This window comes from Chironomus tepperi, unplaced genomic scaffold, assembly GCF_022539635.2.
Source record: "Chironomus tepperi strain 1889 unplaced genomic scaffold, CSIRO-AGI_Ctep_v1 contig_465, whole genome shotgun sequence".
Taxonomy (NCBI): domain Eukaryota; kingdom Metazoa; phylum Arthropoda; class Insecta; order Diptera; family Chironomidae; genus Chironomus; species Chironomus tepperi.
This window is the reverse complement of record NW_027226587.1, coordinates 502,413-529,007: the sequence shown is the minus strand read 5'-3', so window position 1 is coordinate 529,007 and position 26,595 is coordinate 502,413. Positions and strand designations below refer to the sequence as shown.

Sequence of the window (26,595 nt, the reverse complement as noted above, 5' to 3'; positions counted from 1 at the left end):
TAGACTTCTGCGTTGTTCAAAACTTAAAACTTTTTTGCCGAGCATGTAGGCACACTCGATAGGTTTTTTTTTTTTGTATTTCTTCTCTTTCTCTTTCTGACTTTTTCTTTCTTCGTGGTCGTTTTCAACTCAAGTGAAGGAGGATAAGAAAGAAATGCAAAGAAATTTAATAAAAAAAGCAATATTGAAAGTCACCGTGCTATTGATTGAAGGGAATTAGGCGCATTTTTGTCTAGTAATGAGAAATTGATACACAAATAACTTTTGGATGCAAATTTCTAAAGCCATGGATTTTATTTCAAATCAATTTTGAATCATCTGATATTTAAGATGAGTGATCTGCAGATTAGCCTGCAAAGTGGCCCCCAGTGGAGCATTTGGTTTATCAAGCTATATATTGAGAATTTAAGGCTTCTGTTCCCAAGTGGTTAGGCATTAGATAGGAAAAATGAAAAAAGATGGTGTGCTTACGGGATCTTGTTTTTTGGTCTGGAGTAACTTGCAATGTACTGGATCAGGTCGGGTAAATAACTTGGATCTTACTGGATCTTGTTTTTTGGATCAGAGAAGTAATTTAGGCCTTACTGGATCTTGATTTTTTTGGTCGGGAAAGTGACTTGAAATTTACTGGATCAGGTCAGATAAGTAATTTTAAAGTGACTCGGAACTTACTGGATCTTGTTTTCAGGTCTTGAAAGTAATTTTCAACTTACTGAATCTTGTTTACATGTCAGAAAAAACATTAGGAACACTGGATCTGGTTTTCAGATGGGAAAAGTAACTTAAACCAAGCTGGATCTTGGTTTTAAATTAGAAAAGTTTAAAACCTGATATAGACTTGCAATTTACAAATCTCCCACCTAACCAGCCGATCAAAATGAAATTATCACCACAAATTTCCTTTAAAAATGCGTGAAAAAAAAAGTTTTATTTTATTTTCATTTGAAACTAACACACTAACCTTGAAAAATGAAAAGAAGAAAGAGTTAAAGAGAGCGTAAGAGTTGAGCAGACTTTCATGCATGTATACATATCTACAAAAGCGCGCACGAATATACCGGCACTTTTTTTTCGAGTATCAAGCTTATAGTGTTTAATGTTGTGTGGAGAGAATGAGAGACTTAGTTGAATGACTTCATTGTCACATAATTTACTCAAATGAGATGAAGATTATGTTGATTGTAGTAAGTCATAGTAGCTAATTGATTTGTCAAAATCATTTCATTAAAAGCTCATCAGATTGAGAATTGTTGGTCAATGACTGGTTATTGTAGCATTACTAATGACTTTATTATCCTCAATTCCATCTGATATTCATCCAAAAAAAAAATTCAATTCTCGTCAATAATGCCCCAATAATTTTTTATACATATAAAATATATGAATGGGTAAATCACAGCTGTATGGGAAAGTCCAAATGATATTTTCACGGTACAGTAGATTTTATTATTGAATTCCTTAAGGGAAGACAGTAAAAGCTGATATTGCTATTTATAAAGTTCCTTTTTTTCTCCCTTTTTATGGCCGAGACTTTACATTTGAGAGGCTTTTTAGGAGGCACGTTTGACAAACTTCAATTTGCTTTATCAAAACATGCTACATTTAACGCACGAAATGTGACTTAAAGGAGACACTCTTTATATGACATAACTGTATCCAGTTATTTTGGAGATATATATTCGATTTTGATGTTGGTAACTTACTTCCTTGGCCGATTGTCGCATTTAGAATTCGTCGGAAGCTTGAATCTGTCTTTAAATATCTTCTGCCAGTTTCTAATTCCCAGCACTTTTGCATCGTTGCTCACACAATTCCTGGAACAAAAGATTATTTTAAATTGATTTGTTTCCATAAAACTTACTTCCAAATTCATCTGAAAAGCTTATGACCAATTTGACAATTTAAAATGAAAAACCCAAGCAGCACAATGCGACGAACTGGATTTTATGTTGCTAAAATGAATCATAATCTGCCGGTATGGTGACATCAAGGCAACTTCGCGTTTTACTGTTAATATGGCAATGTAGCGGTACTCTAGCGAACACGTTGTGCTGTTTGGGAAGCAGGCTTTTAGAGCGCCTAGAGAAGGGTCTAGAACAGTGATTGATAATCCTTTTTGTACCATGACATACCTCAGTTCTAAAAAAAAATACTCTGAGCCTCACTTTTGTACCTCATCATACAGATGGAACATGGCGTAGGACGGTAATGAAGGAATGCCAGTTAGATGCCAAAATTGAGAATTTGTACAAGCTTTGTGATACAGCCAGCAACAGAGTCAGATGGAAGGCCTTTTGTAGCAACCTAGGCTCCAAATCGGAGCATGGTTCCAGGAAGTAAGTAAATAATACAGCTTATACAGCTTTAATATGTAAAAATCCATAAACAACTGAATTGATCAAAATTAAATGAAATTTTATTCATATCCATTTCTTCTTATTCATAAAGTATTACAAAACATATAATCATCCGCATTCCAAAGCACTTCGTATCAAAAGATCCGGAACAGCACTTCATCACAATCTTCATATATTTTAAGAAAATGTTCTTCAATTTGATACATAATTGCTTTCCAAATAATCTCATGACTTAAGCTTCTTCTTTCATAGAATTCATATCAAAATATTTTATAAACCTTTTTGTTGTCATGAAAGAAAAAAGATTTTGAAAATTGCTTTTAAGTGGAAGTAAAACATTTTCATTCTCAAAAATTTGTTTGCTTTAAGACTACTTAATCCTTTTAAAAATATTTCTCATGAAAATGATCTGAAAATTTTGTGTAAAAACAAAGACTTGAACTTTACTCGACACGAGCAAAACGTGATCAAAAATTCTAAATCCATTGAATTCGGTTTTTTTTGTATCAAATATCAAAGTAATTCGTGCTGAATTGACAATGAGAACGCACCAACTTTCCTCTTCGCAGCTTTCATCTGAAATACCAGAGATGTGTTTTCATTTATTTATAGACATAGAAACACGTTGTTCATCGTTTTCAATTTCAATGAACTTCCTGGAATATAAAAATGAAGATTCAATTCATGAGATTGTTCTGAAATGGTGTCGAAGTAATATTATTATGAGGCTGGGAATGAGCTGCACTTCAAATAAAAATGGTATTGATGTGACTAGAAGTGGAAGAGGACTAAGTTGTCAGTAGGGTTTTTAATTCCGGGAATGAATTGTATATACCTCGGGATGAGTCACATGATATACCTAGGAATGGTATCAAAGACACTAGTCTAACAATTAAGGATTTTAATCCTGGGTATAAAAAGTATGGAATCCTTTACTGAATCCCTTACTGAATTCCAGAGCATGAAGTCAATTCGAATTTTGAATGTATTCGAGTCGACTTTTCCATACAAAATCCGTGTCAACTTCGAGCTCTGCTGAATTCTCTACTAACTCTCATACTAACTTCCATATTATACTTTTTAATCCAGTGATTGAAACTCTAATAATCAAATTAGGGCCAATAAGATACGAAGCGATATTATACTAGTTTTCGCCTTTTCAGAGCCTCAAAGTCGAGTAAAGACGAGAGTCGACTCCAGATGATTCGAAATTTTTTTAGTCGACCTAAATTCAATTGACTTCGAGCTCTGCTTTTTACACTTATTAAGTTAGCGGTTCCCAATCTCTGCGTGTGACTTTCACAGCAGATACATCCATTAAATGGTGACAACCACATCCATACAATGAGCAGGCATATGACCTGTGTACATTAAAGTAAAGCTAGCCAGATGGGCATTAAACGTAGATAAAACAGTATGTCCAATGTTTTCCAGAATTCAAATTTTGGTCAAATTCGACTCAGATTTTATATGAAAAAGTTCACTCAATTTCATGTAAAATTCAAGTTGACTTCGACACCTGGTGTTTCAGGTCAGTTAAACTCTGCTGTGAGGTCATAAACTACCAAATCCACGTCAAAGTCACACCAGCATGACAACACTCTTTTTCGCTTTTTCCTCATCATCTGCCTTTGGGGTAAGGTAAGGTATAAGGTGTAAAAATCAATTTACTCAAGTTTTCAATTCATCCAATTCATCTTAAAATCCTACAGACATCATAAATGAACAACCCGCTGTGAAAATAAAAATAAAATAAAAATTGCAAGTTGGCATTTAAAGTGAAAAGAACATTGAGACCATGTAGCCCAAAAATCTACATTTCATCAATTATTATTTTTTTTATTGAAATCCGCTTTTTCGATTTTTTCTTTTAAAATAAATTCCAATAAATTTACAATAAAAATATTTGTTGATTATTTCTCAAATAGATTCTCTATGCATGATTAATTTCTCTTCATTTCAATCGTAATCACATCTACAAAAATTTTGTTATTATTTAGTCTAGATTAAATAACATTTTTACTTTCGTTCGAATATGTTTTTTGTCTATATTTATTGTTATATCTCAATATTTATATCCCACAATAGATTCCATTGTAAAGCTAATGAATTGTAAACATAATAAATGACACACAAAACAGAAGATGAATATATGATGGGAATATTCGATGTACTTTAGACATTAATCTATTGTGTAATTTATTCAGTAGAAACATAAATATTAAAAAAATATATGTATATATGTATGTACAGTTCTGTACAATTTCTTTCTTACATATTTTCCTAAAAAAATCAATTTCATTTCCATTAAATGTGAAATCATGAAGATTAATGGAAATAGAATTTGCTGAAAATATAATCACATGCATATGAACATTTTTTTCCTTTTTTTATATTGTATAGAAGCATTAAAAATTAATAAATAGAGCATATGAAGAGATACGCAGTATGAATATGTCTCAGTTCTGATTGATTTTCATTTTTAATTTGACAAGCAAAGGATGGATGAAGAAAAATAATAATGGAGATGTAAGATTATAATGATATTCTTATAAATATTTACTATAAGGAGGCATTCACTTATTATGTTACGTTTTTAGGTATAGGCGGTGATGAGGAGAGCGTGAGAAATTGGAGAACCCAAGTTGAACGTCCAATTATTTTGAAATCTTGAGTTTTGTTCTACTTTGCTATTTCAAACAATTTGTGAATTGTACTGGATTAATATTTAACGAACAAAAGGTCTAAATGAATTTAATGAATTTAAAATACCTCAAGCTCATGGCAGCGCCCTACTCTTTGGTTTGAGGGGGGAATATGGGGCATGATTCTGTTAAACCAGTGGTAGGCAACCTTTCTTGTGCAACAGTCCACAATGGCCACAAATCTTTTGGCGTACAATTTTAGAGACCGTTTTAAAACCGCCCTACGATTCTCAGTGGGGAATTATCAAGATAGGAACTAGTCATCTCACATGGTGATAAGCATCGACTGAAACATGGCCAACATGATGTGCCACAGTACACAGAATTTCCACTACTATTTAATACCTTAAATCAACAAATGGTAAGCAACCTATGTGCTCCCAAAAATTATTATAAATGCCATGAACTTTATGTCATGTGCGTTTTCAGTCGAGGCTAATCATCAAGGTGTGTCGCAAAAAATAAAAAATTACTCTCCACTGCCTTAAACTATCAGTGAAAAAAGTCATAATCTCAATTATTTACGTTACATCATAAGTGAACGCCCCCCATTTTCTTCTAATGCATTTTAAGCTCACATTTAAATTTTTATTTTTCTTAGAATTGAAAAAGCTATGTCGACATGAAAATTCTCGAAGATTTTAAAATAAAAATTGTAAATTTTATGGAAATTTTTGATTTTTCAACTGAAAATTTAAATCCAAATTTGCTAGGCTCAAAATCAAAATTTTGGATTTATTTTCAGAAAAATCAGAAGAAATTTCAAATCCATCCTTTTCTTTTGTATGTATTTGAGTTTAACATGGTAAATGGAAGAGGTGTATGTGAAGTATGCTGGAGTAAGTTATCAGGGCGTAAAGCTGTTTGGAGATTTAAAGCATTTTCTACAATTTCAAAGTTGACTTGAATAGCACAAGTCGATTAAGAGATCTAAAAACTGACTCCAGGGCTGCGTGACTCTAGCATGGTGTCGGATCTAAGTCGAATCCGAGTCAGAGTCACGTTGGCCTGAGGCAATTTTCTTGAACGATTGGCCAGTTTGCGATATTCAGACAAATATCTTTAATATAAATTTTGGGTTTTAGTCAAGTTTTAGTTTAAGACTTTTACTCGAAGCTCCTCAATACCAGAATGGTTTGGTCCTTTTGTATCCAATTATTGCAACAATTTAATTTAAAAACAAAGTAATTATTATCCTTGCCTAAACAATAAATCCCAAAACAATAACATTTATTATCGTCACAAAACCGTTCCTTTAAGTCTCACAAAAATAAGCATAACAAATTTTCTTTTTATTATTGTATCTTAAGGCGAGGCATCTGAGTGGTTCGTAGAAAAAATCAGATTCTCCACAGACATTTTAAACTCCCTAAAATGTGGCAAATAAAAGATATTTCAGCGCATATCTCAAATGGAAAGTCCAAGAAGTCATTAAAAATATGCTGTGGGTATTTTTATTCGAATTTAAGTCTTTCAATGCCTTTTGATGCTGAATATGAAAATTGTATTACTTTATTTAATATTCATGCACAAAATTGACTGTCAATAGGAGATAGACAGTCAGTCTTACTTTGTATGTCTTTCTACTATGAAAATTGCTTTAAAGACTAAATACTTAAGAAGATCAAATTCAAAACATTTCATTACATTCACATCAACTTTTAAGGATGTAGACAATTACTCCCCTTATTTTGAGATGTATCAAATATCTTCAGGAATGCTAAGAGATTAGGAGGAATTTCTGAATTTTCTGAGTAAATAAATTGACTTTTCATGTTTTAAAATAATTTAAAGGCAGCTTACTAACCAATATGTCTCATCAGAACCCCAGCATCTTGAGAAAATCAACATATGGTATTGAAATTTATGTAATCAATAGCAAGTAAGCATCAATTTATTTTTGGTTTTAAATATCACTTATAATCATGTTTTGTTCAGTATTGGATTAATATACCGAGCGACACAAGTGAAGAAGGGTTCGGTATGGACAAGAAAGAGACCGCTTTTAGGTACAGTAGGGGTATTTCTGTACCATGAAAGCATGCTCTTTGGCTCATAGGGGTGCCTTTAGCCCGATCAGCACATAATAAACTATTGCCGAGGTAACCACGGTGACGAAGTGGTAATATTTTAATATTTGCTGATCGGAGGAAGCAAATTGGGGGCCAAAATGAGACACTTTCCATTTTGAGTTATTAAACGTATTCAGGACGTAAACCTGTATATAACAGTTAGTTGACTAGGGCACCGATACATCGTCATATCAGCATATTGACTATTCATTTCAATATCGGTTCAAAATTTCAATTCCGGAATTATGGTATTTTAAAAATATCAATCCCGGAATCCTTAATATTAACATTAATACGTGAATTCTCAGAATCAGACCTACAAGCCTCGCAGCATAGCTTTCTTCATCTATACCGCTCGGGATACAATACATTCCTTTGAGATATGAAACTTCATTATTATGCTTCTACTTCATTGTTATTTGGTTGCTATTAGCTTTGTTTAAAATCAAGATTTAGGTCACGAAAAAGGCAAAATAATTCAATTTATTTCTCAGACTAGAAATTTTTGTTTTATTTTTAGCAGACAGCATAATTTTTTAAGCCTATATTGCAATCTTTGTTACTTCATTATGGCTTCTGTTTGGTATAAAAATTTCCTGGAAAGTTTTCTTTTTAAGTCATGACTTTTTTGTTGCTATGAAAATGTCACAAAAATATTTTGAGTTGTCTGGTGGGAGTTTTCGGTATTTACGTCAACAAAGAGTTGAGAAAAGTTTAAGAATGTCTTTCGATTGCTCAAGTTTTAAAGGCTGAAAAGTGACCAAACATTTGAACCTTCAAATGCTTTTTGTTAAGCTATGACTACAGCATCTACTGATATTCTAGGAAGGAAGCTATTAAAAAGGACAGTATTGTACTTGGAATTGGTAATTGGCAGAAGGAAGAATTCAGGAAGGTTATGAGTCACAATTGATTTGTACGGCCAGCGAAGTAAGTAATTATGGCTAGTGCGATTGCTAAGCTATGATTTTTTATGGAGGAAGTTAGAAAAACTTGTAAAATGTGGAAGGATGGATGCATAAACAGTACTTAGTCATTATCCTTGTCTAGTTCTCTGATCGGAACTCCCAACCGGCACATATCGAAATGTTGCTATCACGAAGATGCAGTATACTTAGAACCATATGACAGCCACTTGGCAAAAACAACTAAATTGCCACTAGAAGTCAACTACTCCCATTAGAACCAAGTGGCAATTAGGTTGTTTTCACCAAGTGATTGCCATTTGGTTCTAACCCGACCGATACAAGAAACCGTCTATTTTTAGCACCAATATGGACGTCAAATGAGTCGGGAAAGTTTACTGCCACCTCAACGCCATAATGGCAACATTATAATATGCGCCTATCGAAATTGAAACCGGAATGTCAACCAAACCTTCTCTCTCTATAGAAACAGCAGCAAAATTTATTTCAACCTCCCAAAAATAGCCCAACAAAAGTAAGGTAAAAGCTACCAAAAATACCTTCAAAGATCAGAATCCGTTGCTATTTTATTATTTTCAATTCCATTTTCTTTTGTAAATTAATTAACAGAAGGACTGAATGAAATTTATTATTTTCTTATTCTTCCTACGTTACATCTCTTCATTGTTCTTTGCTTCCAACGAATTTTTAATGCTTCATTCATTCTTAACCGCTAATGAAAGTTAAAAATAATTCAATTCATTTTCTCCCATTTTTTTTTAATTAATTCATTCTGACACAAAAGAAACACTCATGCAAAAATTACATTTGCGTATCGTAATCAAGGAAGGGAAAACAATGTTTCATTTTTCTTCCTTTTACGAGGCGCACTCGATTCAATTATTAGGCTTACTTGGATGATTTTTTTTTTCTATCACGTACATGAATGAAAATTTGCGAATTTTTTTTTTAATTTACAAAAAATAATGATTTTATCGAATTTGGAAGGGGGTTTGAGATTTGATGCTTGAAAAGCACATTTGGATTATGAGATTTGAATTGACTGAATTCAATTTTTTAAGGAATAATCCTGGATTTTGTATTACTTTAATTTACAATCAAAGATAGCTTTTCGATTTAAAATTCTAAGAAAAATCTTGGAAAAATCCGAATTCTTATGAAAAATTATCTTGAGCAGCATTAGGCTCTTGGTAACTCGAGGCTCTGTTACGAAAGTTTTAAGGCTCCATTAAAGCTCCTTCAATAACACCAAATGGAATTCGGCTCCACTGGGCACCAATATGGCAGCCATTTGACATCCTCATGGAAGCACCGAAATGGTAGCCACTTGGCAACCTCGTGGAGACGGATTCCGTTTGGTGTCATAAACGAGGTTTAACAGAGCCTTCTAATCTCTGTGATAGAACCTTTTAATTTGTGCTGCTCGGACTATATCTTCATGTTGACTGTGAGACGTGACGTCAACTTGACCCAAACATGGCTAATTCTGATTTCTAATTTTTAAATTCAAAATATAAAATTCACCTCGTGCTACTCGACTATGTCACCTAAAACCCAAATTTAGCCATTTCCGATAAACGTTAACTTCCAAAAATCCATAAATCACTTTAAGCACCAAAAAATCAAATCTCAAATCCACTTTCAAATATTTGTTTTCTAAATACTTTTTATAGACTATTCATTTAAATTTTAACATGGTGTCTGTTGCTTCCTACTTTCTATTCCTTGTAAGACTTCATAAAAACTTCATTTATAAGTGTCATTAATTAACAACTTTACTCTTTGTGTGTCACCCATTAGGTTCATTTTTGAAAAATTATCTCTAGGAGTGTCATCAAATAAGCTTCCTACAAAACTGTGTGCCTCTCTCATTCCACGTTGGATGAATTTCAAATGTTTGTTGTCCTGTGAAAAAAGGGAAAATAAATGTTTGAGAAACAGAAAAAAAGATCATTAGGAAAAGTTTTGTCATATATTTTAGTATAATGGATAATAGAATAGCTTTTATTTAAATGGTCACAGGAGTGTATTCAGGTAGAGTTGGGGTTTATGGTCAATCCCCCCTCCCTTTTTTGGAAACAAAAGTCTTCAATTTGCTAAAACTTTCCGGTCCAAAAATTTAAAATCAAAATTTCTTCGATTAATACAAAAATGCTCAAAACCTTCATTCTAAATACGTTCCTGAATCCTGAATGCTCACCCAACTAGAGTAGGTGCAAACGATACCAAAAAGGGAGAAAAAAATCACAAAACTTTTTTGGAACAAAATTAATTTCCTATTTTTTTGTGTGGTTTTTTTCAAGATTTTTCTTTTAATTAAATGATAATTCAACATGATAAGTTGCCATGTAAATCAAATGCCTACGAGAATCTAAAGATAGAGCTACTATAGATAGGACGAAGAATTTTTAAGTTTGAATTCAAGTTAGTATCAAAATTACAATGTGAGTGATTAAAACTAGTGAGGAATTTGACTTCTCCGAGAATATTTTCCCCTAAAACTTAGTAAATTTGAGGCTCTAATAAGAAACCACTGCGAACTCCGGTTCACCAATTAAAAGGTTCAGACACTCCAATGGACAGTACTGTACTTACTGTACTTACCATACAAGTACATTGTAGCATTGGAGTGTCTACAAGGTTTGATGATGAAACCAGGGCAAGTAGAGTGCTATAGTTGCTGTACTTTCATATTAATTCAATAAGTACAGTAAGTACAGTACTGGACTTTAGAGTATCTAACTCTTCACCATTAATAAGAAAATCAATGTGAAATTTCTAAAATTTACGATTTTCAGACTCCAAATGGACTATAAATTCTAACTCGAATAGCCCAATTAGAGTACAGTCGAGTCCAAATTTAGAAAAACTGCCAACTCTGTATTTAACATTTTGAAAAATTCACAATCAATCCTTAAAAAATATAAAATCCCTCTAAAAGCCTTGAACAGCTCCCAAATAAATTCATTCAACTCATAAATTCTCGAATATCTCGAATATCAAATTACAGTGACTAATTGACTATCGTAATCTTGATAAATTAGTTCCAAATAAAAAAGGCTGAAAATATTTCCTTAGCGTGCAAAATATGAAAATAACTTCCTGAAAAATCCAAAATGAAAGGAAATTATGATTATTAATTAAATGATTAATCTTAAGCACTTAATCAATATGTCATAAATTTCTTCATCCGGGAAGTGACCAACATGACTACAGAAAGAAAACTTTTGTTCAACTTGTCATAAATGTCAAATTTATTTCAATTATTGTTATTTTCTCAGTTTTCATCTACTTTACAGGAGCTTACTGTGTTGTCTACACATTGAGTTTAATATACGAAAGTGAATGAATTATATTGTCTAGGGTTAAAAATCTGTACCCACACAAAGTCTAATTGCTTTATAAATTCTTTCAACATTTTTTTTTTTAAAAAAGAAGAACTTCTAATGTTCAACCATGTGTGCATTTTGTATCTGTATTATTCTTTCATAAACAAACACAATACCATAGATTCATGGTATACTTAAGGAATCGTTTGGAGATGATGTCTAGTAAAAGATGAATATTGTGATCTATGAATGGATCTAGATCTAAGCGACACAAATGAAGAAGGTTCCGCTACGGAGCTTTTAAGGCTACACTAAACCACTTTTATTAATAACAAATGGAAGTCACCTCTATTTGTGTTTATAAAAGAGGTTTAACGGAGTCTAAAAGGCTTCGTGACGGAACTTTCTTCATTTGTGTCAATCAGATCAAAATCTAAGAAAAGAGCATCCAGGGAATGATTTTGAGGTCAAAACCTCTTTTGATGAAAAAATAGGTTCAAATTACAAGAGTTTTTTGAGAAATTTTCCAAAAATCCGTTCAACTTGAAAAAATCTACTACGTCCCTAAATGCGTCTCCCAAAGATCAGAGCTCAAAGTCAGCAAGAATTCTGTATGGAGTCGAGTCGACTTTTTGATTCAAAATCCGAGTCGACTTTAAGCTCTGTCGAAGGTTGCTAAAGGATTATTAAATGTCGTTCTAAAGATACCATAAATAAGACCTAAGATTGACCAATGATATTTTCTCCGCAACGCTCCATAAAACATGACATTAGTCATTAGTTGATTGTATGTCTAGTTAAAAATTGGACATTATGTCAAGCACATGACCCAGAAAAGTTGGAAAAACTAGGGTTTGTCCAAAATTGCAGGCCTGCAGTTCATGGCCAAACCCTAGCAAAAACCTGCTCCAGGTCGGTGTGAATCTAGACTGAGACTGATTTTCACTGAATCTGGTTCCAGACTAGAGTTGACTTTTCGGTGAATTTTCCGTCATTTTCAAAACATGTGCTTTTGTGAATTGAGAAAATTTTGGTCCCTTTCTTCTTCAAACGGAAAGAAATTTGCATGATAAAAGATCTCCCACCCACATATTCCTACTCAAAAATTGAGCAATATAAACGAGAAACCCATCAAAATAAACCAATTTTTTTCTACAAATTTAATATTATGTTGATGTGTTGCTCTTTAAAACAATATTGAAGCACTCAAGAAAGGAGCAAGCAGAAGGTAATTCATAAATTAAATCAGTCATTTTTAAGGATCTAAGAACATAGACTGAAATATACCTACAGAACAAGTTCTAGAAATAAAAAAAAATGTTATTCATGGAATAAATTAAAAAAAAAGAGATTTCAGGTCTCTTCCGTTTCCATTTTTCCAAACCTCTCATATAAAGCTTATAAATCAAACATACACAACAATTTTTGTTCCGTTCCATTAAAAGCTTTTCTATCCCAATTGCTCTCTTTTTTTATAGATATATATCTCGTAAACAATAATAAAAGAAGGAAAACAAATGAATCCATACAGTTTTAGATGCTTCACTTACAAGGTAAACTCTTGCACATCATCATTGTTATTTTGCTTTAGTAATTCCGATTTTATTTTACTGCCATTCTGCTCATGCATGTATGTTTTTTTCTTTACGACAATACTCGATTCAACTCCTTTTAATTTATGTGATGCGGAAGATGAATCACCGCTTTTTCTACAGCATAAAATTTCATTAAATTCTTTCTTAAAATTCGAATTGAGCCAGCCATACAGCAGCGGATTTGAGCATGCTATATTAATAAAGATAAAAAAATTACTAATTTAATCAAATTAATGGATAAAAATGGAAATTATTCCTACCTGATGACATTCCAACCATGTGACAGGCAGCATAAATTATGTATATAGTTTGTGTCATTTTCATATCATTCATACTAGCATAAAGGTCCATATAAAGATTATAAAAATTTAAGGGCAACCATGAAATGCCAAAAATTAAAGCAATTGAAATTAGTAGGCAATTTGTGCGTTTCGTTCGTCGTCCACGACGCTGTTGTATCCTATCATCAACAGATGATATATTTTGTGCAACTATAATACGTTTTTTAAGTCGAAAATATATTCGTAGATATGCTGATGATACGACCAAGATAGGAATGAAATATTGTATAGTCAGTGAAAAAATACTATAATACACACGTCCAGTAAGGAACGGCACTTCAGGCCAATCTTCAACACAATAATGTATATATGGTAAATTAGTATGATTTAATTCATATTGTACAAAGCTTGTATAAATATACAGCGGTAATGCACAAAGTAGTGCTACAAGCCAAATTATTGACAGGATGATTACAGCTCCTAACATTTGTAAATTATTTGCAGGACATCCGACAATGACCTAATTAGAGAAGAGAAAATAAAGATAATTTAATTTTATTATATCAGTGCTGTTAATGCTCTAGTTGCTATGCTACATTGATTTTCATGCTCGAATCAATAAAGCATCAATATAGATGCACACATGTCAGTCAGGGCAAAAAAAAAAAAGTTTTTAATCACTTTATGCTAGAAACTTACGTGATATCGATCTAACGCTATTGCAGTAATTGAAATTGTTGACACCTGATTGATATAAAATAATTAAATAAACTTAATAGTTTGGATAGTGTTGGCATAAGCCACAACTTACAAATATACTAGTTCCTTGGAGTGCTCCAATACTTTTACATAATAATGCACTGTTGCCTGTTAATTGAAAAATGTGGTTAGTTTGTTATTTGATTAGTAATATCCACATGTATACATACCTAAGGGCCAAAATTTTGAGAGAACTTGTATCAATGTTAAAGGCATCGTCACTAGACATAACAGGAGATCTGTAAAGATTTTTTATATATTTTGATGAAATTATGTAGTATAAGGTTCTATATTTTATGATGTGGGGGTTGTTTCATAAATTTTTGAAGTACTCATAATGGCCATTTTAAGTCGAGATTGTATAATTTGTCAGCAAAATTAAATCAAATTGATCAACCTTAACAGCACAACCCGAACGGCACAATGCGATGAATGCTTCCATCTTCATTGGAAAAATGGGTCGAAATCAGCCGTCACGGTACCATCAGGACAATCCCAAGTGAACAAAAATACGTTAAAACTAATCAAACGCAAGTTACCGTCTAGGTAATGACTAGTGCTTTCAGGAATTTCGCGTATTACCTTTATTACCGTCGTGCATCGTTCAGGGAAGCCATGTCATGTCTTTCTGGCAATGTAGCCATAACAACATTATTGATCGGACAACACTATGTGTTCGATACGGCACCCATGCTTATCATGTCAAAGCACGCGTGCCCTAACGAACACGTTCTGCTGTCCGGACAATATAGTCGTCAGGGCAACATTGGCAGAAAACCACGGAGCTTCCTCGAACGCTACATGACGGCTCATTTTTACAACGAAAATTGAAATTGGCTACATCATGCTGTTCGGGTAAGTGTAGCACAATCCACACCATTTGCTCATTTTGAAGGCCATTTAAAGGCAGAACAACCTCCACGTTCACTTATTACATTCGCTTTTTAAGGGACGGGGGTGAGTCTGCGATTTCGTAATCCATTATACAAGAAACACAAGAAATGTAATAAGTGAAATAAGTAACCGGCTATAGTCTCTTCAAACGAATAAGCTTATGGGTGTCTCAAAAATACAAAATTCCAAGAAGTATTTTTTGTATTAATATTTTGTTGACTCGATCCTTCTTTAGAATTTAAATCAAATTTCGTCGAATTATTCGATTTCTATTTTTGAAGATAAATATGATAGCTGTCATGTTCAATGCGGATCTAAGTAAGTAGATCTGGTTGAAAATTCAGAATTTCAAAAATATTTTGCAGCTTATTCAAATTTGTGACTGAGAAACCAAAATTTAATTATGGTATTTGAATGTATGGGTTTGAAGTGTTGTGGGTTATGATTCTGGTGTCAGCAAATGCAGCTTTTGGCAAGCTTTTGGGAGTCGTTCACATACTACGGAATAGTCTTAGGAGGGTGGGGTTTGAGATTTTGTTACTACTTAAAGAATGAGATATGTGGTAACGGAAGGTGGTCGAGATTAGAGAGAGGGAAGAGAGGGAAGAGAGGGAAGAGAGGGAAGAGAGGAAAGAGAGAGAAGAGAGGGAAGAGAGGAAATAGAGGGAAGAGAGGGAAGAGAGGAAAGAGAGGAAAGAGAGGAAAGAGAGGAAAGAGAGTGAAGAGAGGGAAGAGAGGGAAAAGAGGGAAAAAGGGAAAAGAGGGAAAAGAGGGAAAAGAGGGAAAAGAGGGAAAAGAGGGAAAAGAGGGAAAAGAGAGAAAAGAGGGAAAAGAGGGAAGAGAGGGAAAAGAGGGAAGAGAGGGAAGAGAGGGAAGAATGGAAAGAGAGGGAAGAGAGGGAGCAGACGGATGAGGAGGAAGAAAGGTTGCCATGGTACTTAAAAAGCCGAACTTCCTCATTACGTAATAAGTGAATAGTCCCCAGTTAGTGGCTTATAAATCATAAAACCAACATATTTTGGTACGAAAACATACCATAATATCCAGTCAACGATTTAAAACCTCTTTGGAAAATTACTTATTTTTAACACACCCAGGACTACATAAATTTTGTTAATGCATTCTGTGCTTACCTGATATGGCTAGATTTACAATAAAGATATTTCTGTAAATGGAAGTAAAAAAAAAGAAAATAAAAATTACTTTAATTTCCGATTGTGTAATTTTTTTGTTAAGGAAATTGTCGGTGGCCCTTTTTTCCGCACTAGAATTCCTTCCTTTCTGTGTCAAGTTGTAATCTATGTGTAATTAAGGATGGAGGCAAAATATATTTTTTTGTTCCAACCATTCCTACCTCTATTAAATTTGAACTAATTATTTTCATCTTATTGCTGTAAAAATGTTTTTTTAATGAATACGAAAGCATTTTTTGTATATTTTTAAACTGTCTTCAGCATCTTTAATGGAAGGGATCAGTTTTCTGTCCTCAAAAGACATTCTTTGAATAGCACGATGTAAAGAAGAAAAATTAGCATTATAAATTTGAATGCCTTTCTTGTACCCTTTTTTTAAAGGCTCAGAAATGTTTAGTAACCTACGAGATTATTATGAATAAAAGAAGCGAATTTTCACACTGATTCCTATTGTAATGAGCATAATAAAGATATTTTTAGGCATCAGAATCTTCAAATAAGCACATCATTAAAAATGATGAGTGTGAAATTAGTGCGTGTAAAGGTATCAAAGCGTATTTTCTTGAGTTCTGGATATAAACTGGATGTTATGGTTTTCTGATTTCCTGAGAATCTTGCGGAGAGTCTTCGGGTAACAGGAATTTCTCGGAAAAAACCAGACCCGGTCCGAATACCGGCAAATTATACTAGATGCTTGCATTTCCTGCATTTTAGATACACAAGTCTGCAGTTTTTTCCGAAGCTTAAGTGTGCTTTAAACTGCAGTTAACTTAGTTTTTTCTGAAGATCTACAGTTTTAGAGCAAACCATTATTGAAGGATATTAAGTCATTTTTAGAAAAGTTAAAGAAAAGACAAACAGGAACCTCTTGATAGAAGAACTGATCAAAGGATTTTAGTGAGGATCTCACTAATTAAATTAGGGTTACTCATCTATTTGCTCTTCTCCTGGCTAAATGCTTCGAGCATTCGAAATTAAGAATCTCAGGCCTTCAATTCCTGCATAATGGATGCGTAGGCCTGTAGCAGAGCTTTATTTATATGAATTTTATGTGAAACAGTCTTGACTTGACTCGTCAACGTCATATAAAATTCGAGTCAACTTGGCAAGCTTTGGCCTGCAGTTTCCGGCTGTTCCATAAAATTCGTGAAAGGCTGCAGACCTGCTGTTTTAGATGAAAATGCTTCAGATATGAATGACGATTAAGAAGTCAATAACATCGTTGCTACATAACCAAATGACTTTTCATGCGTCATTCGATTAGGCACTTGAGATAGGATTTTGTAAAGAAGAGATAAATATGACTAAATCCAAAATACATCAGTTCCAAAATGAACAAATAAGATTTACTTTTTTTGTCGAAAAGATACGGAAATTGTGATGTTTACATATAAATGTTGTTGACATTCGTTAATATCAAATATGGATAATGATTATGTTAATATCAAGCATGTCTTGAAGCTAGTCGATTTTCAAAAAGGGTAATTTTGCTTAAATTAAACAGAAATAAGTCAATTTTCCTACTAATGGTATTTAGCCGATTTTGTGATTCAGAGGTTAAATAAGAATATATTGAGGCTTGAATTTGGTCACAAAAGTTACAAATTGTCTAAAAAAACATTTTTCGAACTTTAAAAAGCACCTCTATGTACACATCATCATAAATTCATGTATTCATAAATTCATATTCAAAACAAACATGAATGACACAATGTTTGCTGACGTGAGTAATTAGTACTGAAAGACACATTGTTCACACATCTGCTTCTACTTCATAAATTTTCAATTTTATGAGCGTAGTTGACATCATTGATTTATGATTTTTTTTATCAAAGAAAAATGGCAATTTTTAGGAAAAATATGTTGCAGCTAGAGGAGCTTATTCTCAAAATAAAAAACAATGATGCAAATGCTATTTTATGGTCAGAATTTATGGGAGAATATGGCATTAAAGGCTGAATATGGCAATAAAGGCTTAGAACAGTGGTAGACAACTTTTTATTTTTCGCGACACATCTGGTGATAAACCAATAAGTTTTGGCTAAACACAAGCCAACCTAAGCTTTAAAACATTAAGTTACAAGGTTGACTAAAGGGATAGTCTAAAAGGGATAACCTCTAAATTTTGAATCGACTTTCAACTTTTCAGATTGGAATCTCAATTGGATTAGACAAAAACTTCAGGATTGCAGCCTTGAACAGACAAAATCAATCATTATAAAGTACAACCTCTTGTTTTTTTAGTCCAGACAAAAGCTTTTAATTTCAAAAATATTCAGTATACTTCAAGGACACTTGAGATCCTGCATTTTTGTAAACTCTCTAAGAATACTAGAAACAGCATTTAACTCAATGAGGAACACAAGCACATGATTAATTCAAATTGTAATTGCAACATCTTCTTTAATGTTATCATTCCCACATGCGATTATCCTTGCAAGTTATGATTTAAAAAATGTTTTCAAGAACTTCTTTTCCTGTTATATACGAAAATTAAATACATCAATTTTGAACAACCTTTTGAAAATTTTAAGCTGCTTTTCACCTACACTTTGTGCAAACTTTGTTTTCTTTGAGAAGTAGGAGAAAAACATCGGACTTATTTTTAAATTAACGAAGAGATTATAGAATTCTTTGTAAGTAAAGGAATTATTTTAAGAAATAAACTGAAACGGAATCTAGTCTGACTCTTCATTTAGGGTTGTTTGTTTGAATTCAAGGATTGTGGGTTGTTAGGCCAACGGATTCTGTATTAACCAGAAATTCCGTTCTGTAACTAGAACGACGAAATGTTAAATGAGCTTGGAAAATCAAGGATGATTAAGAATGAATCCAGGACCTTTGGCACACAAGGTTAACGCTCTTTAATTTAGGCCACTGATTTCATTTCATCGCGTAACTCGCCCCACAATGTGGATTTTATTGCCGGACTCCACCTCGATAAGGTGAGGTTTGCAGCGCTAAGCGAAGTGCATCAAGTGTAAAAATTAAAATTTTATGGATGTTTTCAACTCAAAAGTAGGTCAATGTATTCATATGTAAAGTTTTGAGTTCTCTTACATTTAATTTGCGGTATTTTTTATGGAATTTTGCTTCATATTTTACAAGAGATTGCAAAGTTTGTAACCTTTTATTATCGAAATCCAAATATAAGTCACACTATTAAAAATAACATTTTCTTATTTTTCAGAACGGAAAGCTATCATCAAAAACCAAAAATATGAAGCAAATATGATGAAAATACTGAATAATAAGATTGAAATCACATTTCAAATGACTTTTTCAAACTTCTTTTATGCAATAGAAAAGAGAAATTTCTAACATAATAAAATCCTTTCAACATCTTGTGCTCAAGACAGTTATTTCATAATATCAATAAAAAGTTTATACAGTTCAATTTCTTTTATCAAAAAGATGACAGAATTCAAAGTTTTTGTGACGTCGAATGGAAATAAGGGCAAACCCGTAATTGAAATTACAAAGTTCTTATAAGACATCAATTTGACATCAGTTGAATATTTCTAGTGGCTGTTTAGTTTTTGACAATTTTAAAGGGTTAAGCCAAGAACTGCAGAACTGCGTTTTCTGCAATTTTCGGATGGACCTCATAGATCGTCCAAGTCTGCAAGACTGCGAATTTGTGTTAAATCCTGCAAATTTGGACGAACCATACAATTTAATAGCAACTCACCTGGCTGTTTGCATTGATTTATTCCTAAGTACAGCTAACACTACTAAAATATTTCCCGTGGACCCGAATATTATCAAAAAACTATACATAGCGATGAGAATGCTGTAGTATGGCTCATCAATGTTGCGGTTTAGCACAAATTGTTTTAACAATTCATGTCCCGCGGTATCGTTGCCGACAACTCTTGACGGTCTATATGTGTGGTTCTGTTTGGGAGTAGGCTCCATTTATAATAATTTATCTTCACTTATTTTTTCTTATTTTTTTTATGGTTTGGCACTTAGAAGCACATAAACATCAAAGTTCTGTCAGTTTCATTTCTTAATTAGCTTAATATAAATCCACATAATTTCATTATATCCAAAAATTCACTCTTGATTAAAATTAATTTTCGCTTGTCAGTTCTTTTTTCTTTCAATATTTCACTCCGTGCTGAAGTCCGCCTCAATATAAATCATTAAATAATCCACGTTCACTTCATTCTTCGCATGTATTAATCACAGACATGAGCATTTCTGTTTATATAAAAAAATGAGAACTTTAATTGATTGTGTGAAATATGATACAGAGTGATCAATGCTGTACACACAACATTTAAAACTCTTTCATCACCCCGTAAACTTTCTCGTACTGAAAAAAATCTTCTTTTTTCCTCAACGGAATTTATGAAAAAATATTTCAAAGTTTTTTTTTAAAGAAGAATTTCAGTTCAGGTCCGTGGGTCCGTAAATTATTTTTATATCATGAAAATTATCGCGAACAAAAATTATCGATAAATTTTTTAATTAAAAATTAATTGTTGAAGAATTTTTTCATAAATTACTTCTTGGATATTTGATCCCAATACTTTAATATCGCGGGTTTTATGCAAATTAAACATTAATTATTTGGCTGAATGAAATCGATAAATTATTGGTAATGTAAATGTATAAATGATGTTCAACAAAGGGTTTTCGAGTCAGAGACTTTGAAAAATTTCCTTGTAGTAGACCTCAAAGTCGATAATAATTTTGAATGGAAAAGTCGACTCAAGTAGACTTGACTCGAATCAGATGTCGAAGCAGATCTCAAAACCGAGTCGAATTTTATATGAAAAATTCAATTCAAGTTGACTCGAGTCTACATAAAATTCGAGTCGTCTTCGACCTCGGCCATGTAGTCTCGGTCTCGATCTCTGTTTCTCTCTACAGAGAGAAATGTCTGGTTCAATACAAGGAAACTTCATCCAAAAACCCAATTTAATGGCAAAAAGAAGAAGAACTTGACCCAAAAAATTAATTTTTGCAGAACATCATTTCTTAAATAGCACTTCGTTTTGGAAAGAAACCCGTATTAACATTAAAAATTAAAGTTGATCTGATATATCAGTGAAAAATGCAGTTTGTCACATTGTGCTGCTCTGGTTTGTGAAAAATATCCTTCATTGAGTGACAACCTGAATGGCAATGATTAGATATTCTAATCAAAATGTAACGCTGATCAAAATTCAATATTAATAAGCATTACAATGCATTTGCTTCTCTTTCAATAATTTTGTAGCCAATTCATACTAATTAATTGAATTTTGGGAGAGCATGTAATTCTATCCGAAGATTTATGGACACTTTCCTATTGCCTATTCACATTTTGTTTTCATTCGTCTTTATGTTCATCAAAGAACATCTCCTTTTGATATTTAATTGCATACAAGAAGAAGTATTCGAATAGTAATTAAATTATTTTGGTTAGATTTATTTCAAATAAAATTTTATATGAAATTGAAGCTTTTGGAACAAAACCCGAGGAACACAAATGAAGAAGACTCTGGTATGGAGCTTTTAAGGCTCCGGCAAACCTCCTTTATTAACACCAAATGGAAATTGCCTCAGTTCGGTGTCCAAATGGCTACCAAAAATAGGGACACCCATTTGACGCTAATAAAAGAGCTTGATGGAGTCATAAAAGCTCCGTGACAAGCCTTCTTCAATTGTGTAGTTCGGAAAATCCATACAATTTTATAAAATGCAACATTTTATCAAGTCAGTACAGAAAATATTTAAATTCCTAATCTTATTCGATAATTTTCCATCAATATAAGCATTAAATTTGAATGAATAAAGCAATATCAATTTGACACTCAAATGACATTTTCTAAATTTACTGAAGCATTCATTTCCAAATTTAAAATTTACCAAAATCATTTCCATCCTACATCAAAAATAAAATTTCTCTTTAAATCTTTAAAGCCATTTTCACATTTCATAAGAGCAGCTTTAAAATTATTTGTTTCTTTTACGTCTGTACAATTGTTGAAATTTTTCCTCAAGAATCTTCCAATTTCCAATATATTTTTCCACTTAATTTTTGGGGAAACAAATGATAACTGTTAAAAACATACGAATGACTCGAAAATGTTTACACACAAGCCCACAAAAAAAAAGAAAAATGTTTGTTAAAATGGTAAACATTTTTGTGCTGATCATTTCCTGTAATATATGTCTGGTCAAATGGAAATACTTGCTGCATTGTTTGCCTTTGGCACTTTTTTTTTGTATGTTCATAAAAAATAACTAACTTCATCATTTTGTGTGTTAGTATTTGACATTCACATCATAAAGAAAATAATTAATTTGCTGTGGTTTATCGAGTGGCATGCACAAGAGCCATTGATAGCACAAAGACCTAAATTTATTCTATTTTATCTGTTATGCTAAATGTTTTTGATTTACAGGAAGTGTTCTCAAAGTACTCATCCGCATTATTATCTATGTGTGTCTGAAGGTTGTCTGGATTTCAATTGGGTACGACATTTTTATGCGAATCTCTTTTGAGGAACTGCGATTAATATTAATTGAAAATTTTGTATGAATAAGGCAGATTGGGTCGTATTTTGGCTTTGACCTTTAATTTATTTGAGTGTTTCTAAAAAACATCTTATTCGAAGGCTTCAACAGTTAGGAGGGGATTTTTAAAATTTTCTTTAATGTCAAGCTTCAATATTTTATGATTGTCTTCTCGAAACTAATTTTATGAAAATTTATATTAATGTACCCGAGTAGCACAATAAGTCGAAATTTATTTTGGGGATGAAATCATTTGTCACGGAGCCGTCAAGGCATCTTCAGGTCTTGAAAATATTATAAAAATTTAAATTAAGATTCCCGAGTAGCACAATATAAGGAATTTAATTTGGGTCGATTATCGACTGTCGTGAACCCTTCAGAGCACATTCAGTTCATGCAAATTTTATGAAATTTTTGATTAAGATTCCCAACTAGCACACTGAGATAAATTTAAATTAGGCTCAAAATCAACTGTTATGGTGCCGTCCGGGCACTTCAGATTTTACCGTAAATTTTACGATACTTTATTTTCTTAGCTAAATTTTATTTCAAATTTTTGCAATGTCAAGGAGGTTGATAAGATGAAAATCATATTCAATCTAGAAAAGCACACAACAGTCGCTAGGGTTGGGTACTCTAACAGGAAAATAGAATGCTTTTAGGTTCCTTAGTGTCTAATTTAGTGTATAGTAGATACAGAAAGAGTCTTCCTGAAAGACTATCATTAAAGCATGTTCTTTGGCTGTTAGGGTGTAGTCCAAACTATGTTCCGAGGTTCTTTAATGTGCAATAGAATTTTTTGAGCCACGGCTTACCACCAAGGTGTGCAATGGCACAAAATATTCACTGTCCTAGCGAATACTGCACGCTTCTCAAGAATAAAGACAATTTTCCATCTTATCAATGCCCTTGACATTGCCAAGATACAAATAGAATCTCCATAAATTACTAAACATTATAGCACACATGTCCATGCATTTTTAAGCTTCTGTCTTGCCTCACATCATGAGATAAAAATGTAAATTGGCATAAGAATCTGAAGAAGATTAGACAAAATTTCACTTCCAAATGTCACAATATCAAATTGTTTTGACAGCTGTTTGTATGTAAATTTTCGTAAATGAAAGAGGCAACCCCTGTTTGATTTCTGCTTATCATATCACTCAAGTGCCTCTCTCATAAAATGCCAAATATTATTTTGACTGTTTATTTAACGAGCAAAACTGATAACTTATACAAAATATAGCAGATAATAATTTGTTGGAAATTTATACTCTCAATATGTCGACTTTGTCGACTTTTTAATATGAATAATCAGGCATGGATTTCCTTTGACACCGTGTAAATGTAGCAATATCACAATGATTTAGTTATACGTACACGTACCACCTTGTATTATGCATCTTGGGAAGTCTTTTTTTGCCTCACAAGTAAATTTACGTACATGATATTGTAAGTTATACCACACATGGTGTAAAGCGATATTACATAAAGCTTTAAAGCTTTTATTTCTGTCTTTATTTTTTTATGTTTTATGTATTTTTTATAGGATCGCAATAAAATACAGTAATTGCATGACAAATCAGGTTCACGAAAGTTTATTGTTATTTCATACATAGAATAATGATGGAAATAATGATCAACCCCTGAAATTTCCACAAAAAAATACAATATATCTAATAATGAACTCAACTGCGGGTGTCATAAATTAATTCCGAGAATGGCACATAATTAAATTATCATATTTATGGTACCAGAAGCCAATATTTCAATTTATGGTGCAATTTTCGTGAACCTTCATACCCATCGTACCTATAAAAATTGTCTGAGACGTTCTCCGTACGCCTCAGTATAGGAAGTAAGCATGTAGACCTTTTTTCATGTCAGTCAAAATTTCACGACGAATGCCTTTAAGCTTTAACTTATAAGCATCTTATCGATTGACTTTAATACCCCACCAATAACCTTTTTGTGTACATGCATAATGTAATGCGGAAATTGGCGAAAAAAAAAACAGTTTAATCGCTGCCGATGGAAACTTCCGCTTAAATAGCAACGAATAAATATTTACGGTGTACTTTATTCTTTAATTCATCGCGATACTTTTAGTAAAGTTGGGTCTTGAAATATTTATTTGTTTTACGTTGAGGAATTTTTGTTCGTTTAACGAGTGATGATTATGAAAATATATATGTTATTTTACACTTTAACAGCACCTGCTCGAAAATTTGATGTTTTTATTTCACTCAATTATTTTTTTTAATTTTTTAAAAAAATCCACAATTTTTTGGATTTTTTGGATTTTTTTAATTTTTTCAGATTTTTTAACTTTTTTCTGATTTTTCAAAATTTTTTGTATTTTTAAAATTTTATAAATTTTCCAAAATTTTTTCAGATTTTCCACAATTTTTTAAAATTTTTTAAATTCTTCAAATTTTTCACGATCACATTAATTATTTTAATTTTCAACAATTATAAACTTTTTGAAATTTTTTAAAAAAGTCAAATTTTATAAATTTTTTATCAAACACTCAACACATTATCTAATGATTGATCAAATAAATTATATAGTCATTCCGATTGATTCTCAAAATATATTTTGTGTCTGCTAGTCCAAAATTACAATCCATACCTTTCAACGTTCAACCGTCAACTAAACATGATTTTCAATGAATGAAAATATAAGTACGTTTGATATTCATTTTTCTCGATCCTGCGCAAAATTTTTTTTTTTTTATTTTTGTGGACTTCTGTTGATACTTTACTTGCTTATTCTCTTCTACAATCATCTTTTACATGCACGATGTATTTTTTGTGTTACTTCTTATCTCTTCCAGATGTTTTTCTCCTTCACATGTTCTTAATGTTTAGATACAAGTGAGTATAAGGAAGTAAAGCAAAAAAAAAGCTTTAAAATCAATTATATTTTTATTTTATGATTTTTCTTGCACATCTCTCTCATGTTGATGCACTTTATGTTTTTAGATTGGAGCTTTCTAGACGACAGGGAAGATAAAAATGAAAAATTAAATCAAAGTTAATGACTTCCCTCGTGTATATGATATGATATTGAAGTTTTTACCTTATCTTCTTATAAACATCGCATAATTTTGTTCGATATTAAAGGAGATGAAGCATTTTCAAGCAACAGGTGAATTTTACGCAAAGAATATTGAGCTTCATTTTGCTTGAATTATTTATTTTTTATTGTTATGTTATAGGGATTTACTTGCTAGACGCTCATTTATTTTTCATATTAAAGTTTTTTTCAACAATAACACAAGTTAAGTTATTTTTTATTTAAATTTCGAAGTTTTTAGGAAATATCATTGAAAATAATGTTTTTAGAGTTATTAAATTTCTAATTTTTTCAGAAAATGAAAACATATTTTAATAAATTTTTATGGCCTCATAAGCTCATCGTTGTAGTTAATCGTATTTCCTGTGGCACTTCAGTTCTATGAATCTTTTCATTCAATATCGAAGTGCAGCAAAGATTAAATAATATTTTTAGGTACTTTATGGATTACCCCGAGCAGCATAATACGAAAGAACCTCATTTTCTGCACAAAAATGTGCCAAAATCAGTCATCACGGTGCAGTTAGGGTAACTTTGCATCTTACTATGATTATTCGGGATCCCTGAAGATTCTAGGGACTTGGACAGGACTATTCCGAGAAATCTTAATCTCGGTCCCGATCCTGATATCTAGAAAATATACATCTTACCGATATTACGACGTAGCGATGATCTAAAGAATACTTAGTAGTGTTTGGGCTTACATTATAGAAATTTTTAAAATTTTTGTACATGTTTTGAAAGTATATTAAACAAATTTTGTATTTACTGCTAAAATTAAGGATGTTTAAGAGATTTTAACTAAAATTCGTTATTTACATGTCGACGTTGCCGGAATAATTCATTTTGTGTATAAAATTAGTAATATCAATATTGTCTTTTGATTAATTTT

General features: G+C 32.1%; 1 protein-coding gene across 3 annotated transcripts; it reads right to left on the bottom strand.

Annotated features, from left to right (window-relative positions):
- Positions 1-9,404: 9,404 nt before the first annotated feature.
- NPFR (Neuropeptide F receptor) lies at positions 9,405-24,961 on the bottom strand. 3 transcript variants are annotated; one of them, XM_070651674.1, is made up of 9 exons: positions 24,828-24,961; positions 19,803-20,317; positions 16,052-16,083; positions 14,195-14,263; positions 14,077-14,132; positions 13,965-14,009; positions 13,245-13,785; positions 12,940-13,174; positions 9,405-9,965 (listed from the first exon to the last, which is right to left on the bottom strand). In XM_070651674.1, the coding sequence occupies exons 2-9, from the start codon at positions 20,027-20,029 to the stop codon at positions 9,950-9,952; spliced, it is 1,221 nt and encodes a 406-aa protein (XP_070507775.1). In that variant the 5' UTR covers positions 20,030-20,317; positions 24,828-24,961; the 3' UTR covers positions 9,405-9,949. The 3 variants fall into 3 exon arrangements, with proteins under 3 accessions (XP_070507775.1, XP_070507777.1, XP_070507778.1); XM_070651676.1 differs by having other exon boundaries at positions 24,841-24,923; XM_070651677.1 differs by lacking the exon at positions 24,828-24,961 and having other exon boundaries at positions 19,803-20,376.
- Positions 24,962-26,595: the final 1,634 nt, after the last annotated feature.

What these genes read in the sequence shown, in the direction of transcription:
- NPFR (XM_070651674.1), bottom strand. Translation starts at nt 20,029, where the DNA reads ATGGAGCCTACTCCCAAACAGAACCACACATATAGACCGTCAAGAGTT. An exon ending in TGTAAATCTAGCCATATCAG is followed by an intron (nt 14,264 to 16,051) that starts GTAAGCACAGAA and finishes AAATCTTTACAG; the next exon opens with ATCTCCTGTTATGTCTAGTG. An exon ending in TCCAAGGAACTAGTATATTT is followed by an intron (nt 14,010 to 14,076) that starts GTAAGTTGTGGC and finishes TATATCAATCAG; the next exon opens with GTGTCAACAATTTCAATTAC.